At 45.9% G+C, this 15,970-nt stretch overlaps 1 protein-coding gene across 1 annotated transcript in view; it reads right to left on the bottom strand.

Moving 5' to 3' along the window:
• Positions 1-15,970, bottom strand: part of LOC132399053 (otoancorin-like) — a 77,706-nt gene that overhangs the window by 14,658 nt on the left and 47,078 nt on the right. The window contains exons 14-17 of the mRNA XM_059978981.1: positions 15,366-15,556; positions 14,346-14,439; positions 7,062-7,191; positions 2,437-2,624 (exon numbers count right to left, since the gene is read on the bottom strand). Of these exons, the coding sequence (XP_059834964.1) occupies positions 2,437-2,624; positions 7,062-7,191; positions 14,346-14,439; positions 15,366-15,556 (603 nt within the window). The remainder of the gene's footprint in view (positions 1-2,436; positions 2,625-7,061; positions 7,192-14,345; positions 14,440-15,365; positions 15,557-15,970) is intronic.

The raw sequence follows: 15,970 nt of genomic DNA, 5'->3' as shown, positions 1-15,970 counted from the left end.
TGCCCAAGCCTTCTCCTGCCTTTCTCTATCTAAATGTAGCAGTGTGACCCTCTGGCCTTCTCTATCCTCTCCCTAATTGTTTCAATCCTCGATCATTCTTTCTGCATTCCCACCACCGTGGTGTTAAAGATATTCCTTTCCTCCCTCATGTGGCTCAGCATACATTTAAACTGAAATCCCCAGGTGGCTTTTCTCTGGGACGCTAAGAAAAAGAATGGATTAGAAACACTCGGCAGGTCTGTGGAGAGAGAGTTATTGTTTCAGGGCAAAGATTATTTTATATCTTGTACTCCACAATGAGGACAGATTTGGTACTAATCTTATAAAGTCACACACACAAAATGTGGAGGAACTCAGCAGGTCAGGCGGTGTCTATAGAGAGGGATAAACCTCTAGAGGGAGCCATAGCAGCGTAGCGATTAATGCAGCGCTCTTACAGTAGGGGGCGCTGGAGTTCAAGTCTGATGCCCTCCTCGTGACCGTGTGGGTGTCCTCTGGCTCCTCCACACTACAAAGTCCTACAGTTAGTAGGTTCATTGATCATTGTAAACTTCCCAGGATTAGGTTAGAGTTAAATAGGTGGGTTGCCGGGTAGTGCAGCTTGTTTGGGCTGGAAGTGTCTGTTCCACACCGTATCTCTAAATAAAATAAAATTAAATAACATTTCTAATTGCCAACAAGATACCCTGATGAAAGATCTCAGCCTGAAACATCCACTGCTTATTCCATATAACCATATAACAATTACAGCACGGAAACAGGCCATCTCGGCCCTTCTAGTCCGTGCCAAATGCTTATTCTCACCTAGTCCCACTGGCCCACACTCAGCCCATAACCCTCCATTCCTTTCCTGTCCATATACCTGTCCAATTTTACTTTATTTGACAATACTGAACCTGCCTCTATCACTTCTACTGGAAGCTCGTTATACACAGCTACCATTCTCTGAGTAAAGAAATTCCCCCTCGTGTTACCCTTAAACTTTTGCCCCCTAACTCTCAACTCATGTCCTCTTGTTTGATTTATAAAGGCCAACATACCAAAAGCTTTCTTCACCACTCTATCCACATGAGATTCCACCTTCAGGGAACTATGCACCATTATTCCTAGGTCACTTTGTTCTACTGCATTCTTCAATGCCCTACCATTTACCATGTATGTCCTATTTGGATTATTCCTACCAAAATGTAGCACCTCACACTTACCAGCATTAAACTCCATCTGCCATCGTTCAGCCCACTCTTCTGACTGGCCTAAATCTCTCTGCAAGCTTTGAAAACCTACTTCATTATCCACAACGCCACCTACCTTACTATCATCTGCATACTTACTAATCCAATTTACCACCCCATCATCCAGATCATTAACGTACATGACAAACAACATTGGACCCAGTACAGATCCCTGAGGCACACCACTAGTCACCAGCCTCCAACCTGACAAACAGTTATCCACCACTATTCTCTGGCATCTCCCATACAGCCATTGTTGAATCCATTTTACTACTTCAATATTAATACCTAATGATTGAATCTTTCTAACTAACCTTCTGTGTGGAACCTAGTCAAAGGCTTTACTTAAGTCCATATAGACAACATCTGCTGCTTTAACCTCGTCAACTTTCCTTGTAACCTCTTCACAAAATTCAATTAAGATTTGTCAAACATGACCTTCTGCGCACAAATCCATGCTGACTGTTCCTAATCAGACCCTATCTATCCAGATAATTACATATACCATCTCTAAGAATACTTTCCAATAATTTATCCACCACTGATGTCAAACTGACAGGCTTATAATTGCTAGGTTTACTCTTAGAACCCTTTTTAAACAATGGAACCATATGAGCAATACGCCAATCCTCCGGCACCATCCCCATTTCTAATGACATTTGAAATATTTCTGTCAGAGCCCCTGCTATTTCTACACTAACTTCCCTCAAGGTCCTAGGGAATATCCTGTCAGGACCTGGAGATTTATCCACTTTTATATTCCTTAAATGCACCAGTACTTCCTCCTCTTTAATCATCATAGTTTCCATAACTTCCCTACTTGTTTCCGTTACCTTACACAATTCAATATCCTTCTCCTTAGTGAATACTGAAGAAAAAAAACTGTTCAAAATCTCCCCCATCTCTTTTGGCTCCACACATAGCTGTCCACTCTGATTCTCTAAGGGACCAATTTTATCCCTCACTATCCTTTTGCTGTTCCTCTCCACAGATGCTGCCTGACCTGTTGAGTTCCTCAAGCATTTTATGTGCGTTGCTCTGGATTTCCAGCATCTCGTGTTTATAATTTGTTGTATAGTTATTGCTTGAAAACAGCTCTGATGTGAGGTCATCGAGCCGAAAGGCAGACTGTCTCTTTCTCTCCACAGACGCTGCCTTTCCTGTGTTTGTCTGGCTCCTGTGTCAAGGCTTAGCATGGCCACACCTCTTTGGCCTTCTCCTTCAGGGCCTCCAGCTGAGCGATGCTGAATGTCTTCACGGTACCGAGGAGCTCGACGCTTCGTACAAAGGTCTCCTGGGACAGGCAGCGCAGCTCTTGGACTGACCAATAGGAGTTGGCGTCGGCCAGCTTGAGGATGTGGTCGGAGGGTGGGGTTCGAACCCCAGTGCAGCCTGAGGGGAGATGGAGGGGGAAACACTTCATCAGCACAGATTGGTTAAGAGGCAAAGAAAGGAGAGGGAGAGAGTGAGAGAGGGGGAGAGGGAGAATGTGGGAGAAAGGGGAAGAGGGGAGGGGGAGAGGGGGTGTAGGGAGAGAGAGTGAGAGAGAATAAGAGAGAGTGAGAAAGAGAGAGAGGGTGAGAGAGCAAGAGAGCATGAGAGACAGCAAGAAAGAGAGCGAGAGAGAAAGAGAGTCACAATTTACCATCTTATGATCTTACACCTTACTGATAACCTGCACTGCACTTTTTCTGTAACTGTGACGCTTTATTCTGCATTCTGTTATTGTTTTACCTTGTTCTATCTCAATGCACTGTGTAATGATCTTATCTAGAAACATAGAAAACCGACAGCACAATACAGGCCCTTCAGCCCACAAAGTTGTGACGAACATATCTCTACCTTAGAAATTACTAGGCTTACCTATAGCTCTCTGTTTTACTAAGCTCCCTGTACCTATCCAAAAGTCTCTTAAAAGACCATTTTGTATCCACCTCCATCACTGTTGCCAGCAGCCCATTCCATGCACTCACTACTGAGTAAAAAACTTACCCCTGACCCTCTGTATCTACTCCCCAGCAACTTAAACCTGTGTCCTCTTGTGGCAACCATTTAGCCTGGGAAAAAGCCTCTGACTATCGACACAATCAATGCCTCTCATCATCTTATACACCTCTATCAGGTCATCTCTCATCCTCCATCGCTCCAAGGAGAAAAGGCCGAGTTCACTCAACCTATTCTCATAAGGCATGCTCCCCATATCTGTATAAACAGTGCACAAGACAAGCTTTTCCCTGTATCTCAGTACATGTGACAATAAAAAAGCAATTCCAGTTCCAATTCCTGTCTCCGTGGGCACTACCTGACCTGGGTCCAGCACTGCTTGCGATGGCCAGGCTCAGCCATTACAATGGGACAAGCACTGGACCCAGCATAAACACCACATCATTGCCAGATTCCAGCAGTCATTCTGGATTCCCAGACACCCAAACGATGCAGCAACATGGACTGACCCACTGGAGTGTGGAACCAAAGGACACAGGTACAGAATTAGGCCATTCAGCTCATCAACTCTGCTCTGCTATTCCATGATGACTAATTTATTATTGTACTCAACCCCATTTTCCTGACTTCTCTCTGTAACCTCCATTTTAAATACACCCAATGACAGTCTCTACAGCCATCTGTAACAATGAGTTCCAGATTCACCACCCTCTGGCTACAGAAATTCCTCCTCATCTCTGTTCTACCCTGAGGCTGCACCCTCTGGTCCTAGACTCCCCCACTATAGGAAACATCCTCTCCAAATCCACTCTATCTGTGTCCTCTGGTCCTAGACTCCCCCACTATAGGAAACATCCTCTCCAAATCCACTCTATCTGTGTCCTCTGGTCCTAGACTCCCCCACTATAGGAAACATCCTCTCCACATCCACTCTATCTGTGTCCTCTGGTCCTAGACTCCCCCATTATAGGAAACATCCTCTCCACATCCACTCTATCTGTGTCCTCTGGTCCTAGACTCCCCCGCTATAGGAAACATCCTCTCCACATCCACTCTATCTGTGTCCTCTGGTCCTAGACTCCCCCACTATAGGAAACATCCTCTCCACATCCACTCTATGTGTCCTCTGGTCCTAGACTCCCCCACTATAGGAAACATCCTCTCCAAATCCACTCTATCAGTGTCCTCTGGTCCTAGACTCCCCCACTATAGGAAACATCCTCTCCATGTCCACTCTATCTGTGTCCTCTGGTCCTAGACTCCCCCACTATAGGAAACATCCTCTCCATGTCCACTCTATCTGTGTCCTCTGGTCCTAGACTCCCCCACTATAGGAAACATCCTCTCCATGTCCACTCTATCTAGGCCTTTCAGTGTTCAAAAGGTTTCAATGAGATTTCCCATCATTCTTCTGAACTTCAGGGAGTACAGCCCAGAGCCGCCAAACACTCTTGGGAATGGAACAAATCTCTGTAGAAAAATACTAAAACCTCCCTTGTATTGTTTTTTGTTCTAATTCTGTTCTTTCTTGTTAAAGAACTGTGTACAATCTATGTTCATGTTTTTCTTGTGAATGCTGCTTATCTGATACGATGTTGCTGTCTGTAAGTTTTTCACAGCGCACATGGACCTGCACTTTGACTTCAGTCCTTAAGGACGTGAAGCTGGGAGCAGGAACATTGTACAGGAAATTAAAAGGCCTTCAGAAATGTAGAGTATGGAGACTGTAAGCCAGGCCTCTGACACATCACCGTCACTGTAAGGGCCACACCTTCTGGAAAGATTATAAATCGGTTTATCCATTTATTGTTGTCACCTGATCAAGGTACAGGGAAAAACTCTGTTTTGCATACCGTCCTTACAGATAATTCCATTGCAACAGTGCACTTGGGTAGAACAAGGGAAAACAACAACAACAAAGTTCGAAGTAAATTTATTATCAAAGTACATAAAGGTCATTGGCGTCAAAATGGCTGCTGTGATGTGTCTAGTGTGGTAGAGTAGTGGGTAGTGCTCATCACTCTCACTTTCAGCTTCCACCGCTGGCTGGCAGTCTCGCGAAAAGGAGAGCGGAATGTGTAAGTCTCTCCCTGCCAGTACACAGCCTCTCCAACAGCAAGCCTCATGCAATGCCTCCTTACTGGTGACACATGGAAACTGAACTCCTTTCAGACTCAGGCTGAACTACAGAGGACGGGGAAGAGGTCTGGCCCCTGCACACATAGCACACAGGCCCACCAGGGTGGACTCACCCTGGTGCTCATGAACCTGATCCCCAGCTATGGGTAAATAGAGCCACTGCCCATGGGCAGCCTCGGGAGACGAAGGCTATGGGAGTAAACCCAGACAACAAATCCGGAGTGGAGCCCCTAAGGTGGCTGGATGTCATTGAACATCCTTCCAGCAGCTCCTTCATATGCTTTCCTTTGGTGAGGCTGAGAAGGGGACCTTGACAACCGGGTATCGCAGTCTCCGTACCTTCTGCCCAGGCTTGCGATGATGATCATCACCCATTGTCTTTCGAGACAGACGGATGCCAACGACGATACAGGTCATCATATACAATCCCGAGATTCACAGTGGATACAAGAGCATAATAGAATCAATGATTCCGGACTCGTCCGGACTTGGTTGGGGCTGCCCTCCAGTGCTGGATTGGTGGAATTCCAGGCTGGGCTGCTGGGAACCATCAATTCGTGGGACTTGGACTAAAAATGTGTTTTCTTACATGACTGTTCATTTGTTCCTCTCATTATTTTGAATGCGCATGTATGTTTTTGTAGCTTGGCCCTAGAGGAAGACTGTCTTGCTCAACTGCATCCACGTATGGCTTTAATGATAATTAAACTCCATTTGATTTGAAAGACCACTCCCAACAGGACAGAGAGTCAGTGTGAAAAGGACAACAAACTATGTAAATACTAAAAGAAAAATGCAATAATAATAATAAATAAGCAATAAATATCAAGAACATGAGATGAAGAGACCTTGAAAGTGACACACACATAAAATGCTGGAGGAACTCAGCAGGCCATAGTCGACATTGACTGTACTTTTTTTCCACAGATGCTGCCTGGCCTGCCAAGTTCCTCCAGTATTTTGTGTGTGTTGCTTTGGATTTCCAGTATCTGCAGATTTTCTCTTGTTTGAAAGTGAGCCCATAGGTTGTGGGAGCAGTTCAGTGTTGAGGTGAGTGAAGTTTTCTCCTCCGATTCAAGAGCCTGATGGTTGAGGGCTGATAACTGTTCCTGAACCTGCTGGTGTGAGCCCCGGGACTCCTGCACCTTCTTCCAGCTGGGTGGTGGAGTCCACGATGATGGATGCTGCTTTCCTGTGACAGCGGTCCGTGTAGATGTGCTCAATGGTGCAGAATAGAGTGTTACAGTTACAGAGAAAGCAATCTATTTCCCACCCCCCTGGGAAAAAGACTACATCTCTGCTCCTGTAAGATCAGCCCTCAGTCTCCTACATTCTGTGGAATGAATCCCAGCCTGTCCAACTTCTCCTCTCTCCGTCTCTCAGTTACTTACAGTCTACACAAGTCAGTATCGTTTTCACAGATGGTGAGGTTCTCTGTGGCTACTCTTTTATTCTAGGTGTACGGTATCTATTCTGTGGATTGACTAAGTTCCCCTTATTGTGTCTGCCCTGAACAGAGTGCTTGTTGAACACAAAGATACCATATCAACAAGTACTTTCCTCACGCTTGCTCTCCAGAGGGTTCAGGGCTGGACAGGATTGGATCTCCAAATGATTCAGGCAAGCAGAGAACAGAAGGGATCGATAACAGCCAGACTCAGACAGAGGGCTCTTTCAGAAAGGAAAAGATGTTGGAGAGGGGGTTGGGCCGCCTCCCAGGGGGTCAGGAGAAGGGAGCAGATTCACCTGAAGACGGGTCCGAGGATTTCATGCTCCCATTTGTTCTCTCGAGAGCGTGGAACACTGCCCAGAGGAAATCCTGAGGAACAGCCTTGCCCTTGGCTTCCAGCGCTGACTGCAGCAAGATGTCGGGGAACTGTAGGTGAACGGACACGGTTAAACTCACTGGGAGAAACACAGCACTGTGCGAAAGTCTTAAGCACGTATAGGGTTCCTGTGACTTTTGCACAGCACTGTATCTGTCAACGTGGAGCGGAGAGCGAGTTTGTAAATCTGGCAGAGCAAAGGATGCTGGGGATGGGGAGGGTGGGGAGCCGCGGGAGGGGTGAGGGACAGGTGGCAGAAGAGGAGTGCCAGGACAGGGGTTGGCCCGGGTGCAGACACACCCAGCCCTGAGACACCAGGCAAGGTCATTTGATTTCAAATAATTGTTTTACTGATCATTACAGAATGTCTCTCTGGTGATTCTCTTTTCCTCCTCCTTCTCCCAACCATGAGTCCCCTCTCCCTGCCCCCTTCCCACTCTCAGTCCACAACAGAGACCCATATCAGAATTAGGTTTATCATCACTCACTTATGTCATGAAATGTTCTTTTTTGTGGCAGCAGTACAGTGCAATACATAAAATTACTACAGTAGAGTGCAATGCATAAAAATAGTACAGTATTGTGCAAAAGTCTCAAGCACCCTAAAGTCTCAGGCACAGTACTGTATGCCTTGCTGAATGTTTCCTCAAACCTTTTCTATTCTCGGCTGCTGGTTCTGCTGATTGCCCATTTAGCACTGAAGAAAGAGAGGGAGGGAGGGAGATAAGGAGAGAGGGGTCAGACAGAACACTGCTCAGACTGGGGGGGGGGAGAGATCCCCGACTGCTCAGACTGGGAGGGGGGTAGCCCCATTGTTTTTTTTTTGTTTTTTTTAAATTTAATTGCACCTGGTATTCCCAGGCGATCTCCCATCCAAGTACTAACCAGGCCTGAGCCTGCTTAGCTTCCGAGATCGGACGTATGGCTGTAGGCCAGAACCCCACTGTTGGACTGGGTGGGGTTCCTCCCCCAAGACGTAAATCGGTGCTGTGTTGCTCTATGACTCAGTCATGGAGCATTACAGCACAAAACAGGCCTTTCAGCTCATCTAGGCCATGCTGACCCAATCTTCTGCCTTGTCACATCTACCTGCACCTGGGCCATATCCCTCCAATTCCCTCCCATCCATGTACCTACCCAAATTTCTCCTCAATGTTGCTATCGACTCTGCATCCACACTTCTGTTGGCAGCTTGTTTCACACTCTCACCACCCTCCAAGTGAAGAAGTTCCCCCTCGGTTTCCCCTTAAATATTTCACTTTTCATCCAAAACCTATAACCTCTAGTTCTACACATAACTATAGTCCTGACAAAGGGTCAGTCTGAAATATCAACTGTTTATTCCCCTCCACAGATGCTGCCTGTCTTGCTGAACTCCATAAGACTATGAGACATAGGAGCAAGATTAGGCCATTCAGCCCATCGAGTCTGCTGTGCCATTTCATCATGGCTAATCCTGGATCCCACTCAACCCCTTACACCTGCTTTCTCATCATATCCTTTGATGCACTGACCAATCGGGAGTCTACCAACTTCTGCTTTGAACATACCCACGGACTCGGCCTCCACCGCAGTCTGTGACAGACCATTCCACAGATTCACCATTCTTTGGTTAAAAAATTCCTCCTTACTTCTGTTCTAAAAGGTCGCCCCTCAATTTTGAGGCTGTGCCCTCTAGTTCTGGATACCCCCACCAGAGGAAATATCCTCTTCACATCAACCTTATCTAGTCCTTCCAACATTCGGTAGGTTTCAATAAGATCCCCATACATTCGTCTAAATTCCAGTGAGTACAGGCCCAAAGCAGCCAAACACACCCCTCATTCATGGATTCATCCTTTTGAGCCTTCTCTGGACTCTCTCCAATGACAACACATTCTCTCTGAGATATGGGGCCCAAAACTCTTGACAATACTCCAAGTGCGGCCTGAATAGTGTCTTATAAAGCCTCAGCATTATCTCCTACTTTTATATTCTATTCCACTTGAAATAAATGCCAACATTGCATTTGCCTTCGTTACCACGGACTCAACCTGTGAATTAACTTCCTGTGAATCTTGCACAAGGACTCCTAAGTCCTTCTGCACCTCTGATGTTTGAACCTTCTCCCCCTTTAGTTAATAGGCTGCACTATTGTTGCTTTTACCAAAATGCATTATCGTGCATTTCCCAGCATTGTATTCCATCTGCCACTTTTTGCCCATTCTTCCAATTTGTCTAAGTCCTGTTGCAATCGCATTGCTTCCTCAGCACTACCAACCCTCCACCTACCTTCATATCATCAGCAAACTTTGCCACAAAGCCATTAATTCAAATCCAAATCATTGGCAAACAATGTGAAAAGTAGTGGTTCCTATACTGACCCCTGAGGAATACCACTAGTCACTGGCAGCCAACCAGAAAAGGCCCCTTTCATTCCCACTCACTGCCTCCTGCCTGTCAGCCATTCCTCTATCCATGCCAGTATCTTTCCTGTAATACCATAGGATTTTATCTTGTTAAGCAGTTTCATGTGAGGCACCTTATCAAATGCATTCTGAAAATCAGGTAAATGACATCCACTGCCTCTCCTTTGTCCACCCTGCTTATTACTTTCTCGAAGAACTCTTAACAGATTTGTCAGGCAAGATTTCCATTTAAAGAAACCATACTGACTTTGACTTATTTTATCATTAGTCTCCAAGTATCCAGAAGCCTCTTCCTTAATAATGGACTCCAACACTTTCCCAACCACTGAGGTTAGGCTAACTAGTCTATAATTTACTCTCTTTTATGTTCTTCCCTTCTTAAAGACTGAAGTGACATTTGCAATCCAGTCCTCCGCGACCATGACAGAAACAAGTGATTCTTGAAAGATCATGTCCAATGCATCTATTATCTCTTCAGCAACCTCTCTCAGGACTCTGGGATGTAGTTCATCAGGTCCAGATGACTTATCCACCTTAAGACCTTTCAGTTAGCCTAGCACTTTTCCTTTGTAATAGCAATGGCACTAACTCCTGCTCCCCGACCCTCACAGACCTCTGGCACACTGCTGGTGCCTTCCACAGTGAAGACAGATGCAAAGTACCCATTAGGTTCATCTGCCATTTCTTTGTCCCCCATTACTATCTCACCAGCATCATTTTCCAGCGGTCCAATATGAACTCTCACCTTCCTTTTACTCTTCATATAACTGAAAACACTGTTTGTATCTTGCTTTATATTATTGGCTAGTTTGCCCTCATATTTTATCTTTTCCCTTCTTATAGTTTTTTTTAGTTGCCTTTTGTTGGATTTTAAAAGCTTCCCAATCATCCAACTTACCACTAATTTTTGCTAGCTTGTATGCCCTTTCCTTGGCTTTTGTGCAGTCCTTAACTTCCCTTGTCAGCCATGAATGCCTAGCCCTGCCATTTGAGAATAATTTCTTCTGTGGGACATATCCATCCTGTGCCTTGTGAACTATTCCCAGAAACTTCAGCCACCTCCGCTCTGCTGGTATCCTCCTCCAATCCACCTGGGCAAGCTCCTCTCTCATGCCTCTGTAATTCCCTTTATTCCATTGTGATACTGATACATCTGACTTAGGCTTCTCCCTCTCAAACTGCAGTGTGAATTCAATCGTATCATGATCATTGCCTCCTAAAGGTTCCTTTACATTAAGATGACGAATAAGATCTAGGTTATTACACAACACCCAAACTAAGATCGTCTTTCCCCGAGTAGGCTTGAACACAAGCTGCTCTAAAAAGCCAACTTATAGGCATTCAACAAATTCCCTCTCTTGCAATCTGGCACCAACCCAATCCCCTTGCATGTTGAAGTCCCCCGTTACAATTCTGACGTCCCCTTATTACATGCCCTTTCCAGCAACCTTTGCACCTTGGCTACCATTTGGAGGACTATATATGATTCCCATAATGGTAGTTTTACCCTTGTGGATTCTTAACTCCACCCACAAAGATTCAACATTTTCTGATCTGATGTCACCTCTTTCTAAAGTGTAATTCCATCTCTTACCAACAGAGCCACACCACAACCTATGCCTCCTACCTGTCCTTTCAATACAAAGTATATTCTTTGATGTAAAACTCCCAACTATGGCCTTCTTTCAGCCACGGATCAGTGATGCCCACAATGTCATACTAATTGCACCATGAGTTTGTCTGCCTTATTCCAAATGCCACGTGCATTTAAATACAGCAGCTTCAGTCCTGCATTCTTCAACACTCCCCCAGTATCTTGTGTGCGTTCTCAAGATTTCCAGCAACTGCCAAATCCATTGCATTTATGAACTTCTAGCTCTAGTCTCACCCAACCTCAGTGGAAAAAGTCTCTTTGAATTTACCCTATCCACATCCCACATCATTCTGTATACCACTATCAAATCTCTCCTCATTCTCGCAAGCTCCAGAGAATAAAGTCCTGATCTATTGAAACTTTCTCTGTAACTCAGATCCTCAAGTCCTGCCAAATGTTCTCTTGTAAATGTTCTCTGCAATCTTACTGATATCCTTCCTGCAGACAGCTGACCAGAACTGCTCACAGTATTCTGAATTTGGCCTCACCCAACATCTTGCACAACTTCAACGTAACATTGGTGCAGCAGACAGGTTTCTATGGCAACCCAGTGCAGTTGTGTCACCATTACCAATTCCATTTTTGATTCTGAATGCAATTAGAGTCTACAGAGTCACACAGAATAAGGAACAGGCCTTCAGCCGGACTGCTCCATGCAACACCAAGATGCTTCACCTCAGCTAGTCAGTATGTGGCCCATCTCAAGGACCCCACTGTCCAGGCCATCTTACCGCTGCGGTTGGGAACGAGCCTTAGGTCCCACGCCACCAGGTTTAGGAACAGTTATTACCCTACCACCACCAGGCTCTTCAACCGACTAACTTCACTCACCTCTTTGAACTTCAAAGATCAAGATACGTTTCTTGTCAAAGTATGTATACATTATACAGCCCTGAGATTTGTCTCCTCACAGACAGCCACTAAACAAGAAACCCGAAAGAACCCATTAAAAAAAGACTAACTAACACTTGATATATATATAGAGAGAAAAAAAAAAACACAAATTGTGCAGACAATAAAAGTAAGCAAGTAGCATTTAGAACTAAAGTGAGTCCTCAGATGTGAAGCCTGGAGCAACCGGAACCTACTTAACCCTCTCGATCGGTTGTATCTGTCCAACCGTCCTTGGAAAGTGAAATGGCCGACATTGCTCTGTTAGTGAGAGGGAGAGCCTGTGATGTGATGAACTGCCGGGTAATCTATAGCTCTTTTTGTTGGGCTGCAGACCCTGGTCTCTCTTTGGGTGATTTCCTGTCACTTGGTGGGAGATCAGCACTGATGTTTTCTGCTAAAATGGGTGGGGGGGGAGAGGGGGAGGGTTGATGCTTTGCCTCTGCTTGTGCATGGGGGGGGGGAAGAGGGGGCTTTGGGGTTTTAATGTTTTTCTGGATGCCTGATAAGAGTAAGAGTTTCAGGCTGTGTACTGTATACATTTTCTGATATTAAATGGAACCACTGAACTATTGAAAAGTCATTAACTCAGCCGCTTCCTCTGGCAGCTTGCTCCACATATGTAGCAACCTTTGTGTAAAAATAACTGCCCCTCAAGTTCCTGTTGAGTCTCTCCCCTCTCGCCTCAAACCTCTGCCCTCTGTGGTTTGACAATTCTATCATCTTCCTTGAACATGGATAGGCTTTTTCACTGGGGTTTCGGGGAAGCAGGAATGCTCGGAAGTTTAGGGGATCTGGCGTGTCATTGAAAGGTCTACAGATGTACAGTGGAGAGCATTCTGACCGGCTGCATCACTGCCTGGTAAGGATGGCCGAGGTCCTGGGGAGTGGTGGGAATCAGTGCCAGTTCCGTCATGGGGATGGCTCTCCCCACTGTCGCGGACATCTACAAGATGTGATGTCTCAGGAACATGACATTCATCACCAGGCCCCTCCTTGATGCTCGAGTCATGCGTGGGTACGGAAGTCAGAAGACCCACACCTCAAGGTTTAACGACTGCTCCTGTCCCACCGCTTTTCCTTGAACTGACCCGAACAACCCTCACACTACTTCTGACTGTACCTCCCTCCACTTGCACTGATGTTGTTAAGCTTATTTTCTTGTGTGAGTTAAGTACAAATGATATTAATTTGACCATAAGATATAGAAGAACTAGACCATTTGACCCATTTAGCTTGCTCTGTCATTTCATCATGACGGATACATTTCCCTCTCAATCCAATCTCCTGCCTTCTCCCCATAACCTTTCACACCCTGACTAATCCAAGAGCCTATCTATCTCCACCTTAAATACACCCAATGGCTTGGCCTCCACAGCCGTCTGTAACAAAGAATTCCACAGATTCTCCACTCTCTGGCTAAAGAAATTCCTCCTCATCTCCATTCAAAATGGGTTCCCCCTCTGTTCTGAGGCTGTGCCCTCTGGTCCTAGCCTCCCCCACTGTAGGAAACATCCTCTCCACATCCACTCTACCCGGGCCTTTCAACATTAAATAGGTTTCAATGACATCCCCCCTCATTCTTCTAAATTTCAGTGAGCACACGCCCAGAGCCATCAATAGTCGCTCATACGATAACCCTTCTACTCCCGGAATCATTCTTGTGAACCTCCTCTGACTTCTCTCCAATGTCAGCACATCCTTTTTTAACTTGGGCGCCCAAAACTGCCCACAATACTCCAAGTGAGGCCCCACCAGTGCCTTATAAAGCATCAGCATTGCATGCTTGCTTTTATAGTCTAGTCCTCTCGAAATGAATGCTAACGCTGCATTTGCCTTCCTCACCGCTGACTCAACCTGTAAATGTGAGTTTGTAATGTTCTGTGCTGCTGCTGCTAGAAGATAATTTTCATGACATTTATACCCTGGGGACGCTTGCTCATGGATGGTCCCAAGCCTGGCTGTGGAAGGAGGGTTGGGCACGGGACTAGCAAAGCCAGAGCTCCAGAAACACCCACAGAAGCTCCATAGACCTCGTCCCTGGGAGAGGAAGGATCTCCGACGATGGGCTACACCTGGGGACAGCTTGGAAGACTGGCCCAGGACAGAGTGCTGTGGTCAGCTGCTGTTGGTGGCCTTTGCCCCAGTAGGACTGATGGGATTAAGAAGCAGAAGAAGAATGTACAGAATGCCCACAACAATAAACTTGAACTTAACTCTGACAGTAAGACACAGCGCAGACGGGTGGTACCTTCTCAGCAACCGTGGTAAGGTCCTCCTTTGACAAGAGTGTAACCAGGAGTCCCAGATCCTGCATCAGCTCTGGCGGCCACGCGGCTGGATCGCTGTTACAGAAACACAGGGCGACCTGGGAACTCAGTGGACTTCTGACTAAAGGTATTCGGGGGTGTCGGGCAAAGACAATGTTAGATTTCCGATTTAACTGGAAGTGGTCTAGTGACTACATACCCCAAACCTTCGCCACATATGTATGTTCATTGCCCTCCCCACAAGAGATACTGCCTCAAGAAGGCAATGTGTATCATCAAAGAACCCCTCCATCCAGAATCAGAATCAGGTTTAATATCACTGGCAAATGTTGTGATATTTGTTGTTATACGACAGCAGCACATAATAATAAAAACTGTAAATCACAGTAAACAGTATGTGTATATATAAAGTTAAATTAATTAAGTGCAAAAAGAGAAAAAAACTAGTGAGGTGGTGTTCGTGGGTTCATTGTCCATTCAGAACCAGGAAGGCAGAGGGTTAGAAGCTGTTCCTGAATTGCTGAGTGTGTAGTTCCTTCAAGTTCCTGTAGCTCCTCCTTGCTGGTAGCAGGCCATGGCATCTTCCCACAGCTCCTATCAAGCAGGAGATACAGAAGCCGGAGGTCCCACACCACCAGGTTCAGGAACTGCGACTTTGCTTCAACGATACGGTTCCTGAACCAACCGGCGCAACCTTAATCTCTGAAGTTTATCTCCGCTATGTCCACACTGCACTAAAACTGACCTCAGTCATTTGTTCTTAGTGAGTTCTTTGTTGTACAAATTGTGTTTAATTTATATTTGGAGAGAACTGCAAGGCTGAGATTAGCACAATGCTCTATAGTGTCAGTAATCGCGGGTTCAATTCCCTCCACTGTCTGTAAGGAGTTTGTACGTTCCCCTGTGACTGTGTGAGTTTCCTCAGGGTCTCATTGTTTTGTGCAGATGACAATAAACTGAATTTTGGCTTTCTTTGGGTAATAAACTATCTCCTGCCTTACCCGTAATATTCCTGCATTTTATTTCTAACTTCGCTCTTCTGGGCAGGGCTGAGCTCCGTACAAGTCCTGAACTGCATGAGGGCTTCATTCATGGCCTTGTGGGAAATGTTGGTCCTTATGAACTCGGCTGACAGATGGCAGATGGTTCTGCCCAGGACATCGACATCGTATTCGTCCAGCAGTCTGTAGTCCTGAAGAATGTGAAAATGAACTTTCACCCATTTGCTTTAACAAGACAGCTGGAGTTGTGGTTGCTCTGGGGTGGAGCTGCCAGCGGAAGTAGTGCACGTGGCTTTGATTGCAACATTTAAAGAAAAGCTTGGATAAGTACAGAAACACCACAGATTCAGCAGATGCTGGAAATCCAGAGCAATGCACACAAGATGCTGGAGGAACTCAGCAGGTCAGGCAACATCTATGGAAAAGAATAAGCAGTTGACGTTTGGGGCTGAGCCCCTTCCTGAGGACTGGACAGGAAGGGGGAAGACACCTGAATTAAAAGGTGGGTTGGGGAGGAAGGAGTGCGAGTGAGAAAGTGATAGGTGACACCAGGTGAGTGGGTGGGGGAGGGGGGTGATGTGAGAAGCTGGCCAGTGATTGGCAGA

Source organism: Hypanus sabinus, chromosome 9 (genome assembly GCF_030144855.1).
Source record: "Hypanus sabinus isolate sHypSab1 chromosome 9, sHypSab1.hap1, whole genome shotgun sequence".
NCBI classification, from domain to species: Eukaryota; Metazoa; Chordata; class Chondrichthyes; order Myliobatiformes; family Dasyatidae; genus Hypanus; species Hypanus sabinus.
Note: the sequence above shows the minus strand (reverse complement) of the source record. Positions and strands in the feature narration are given on the sequence as shown.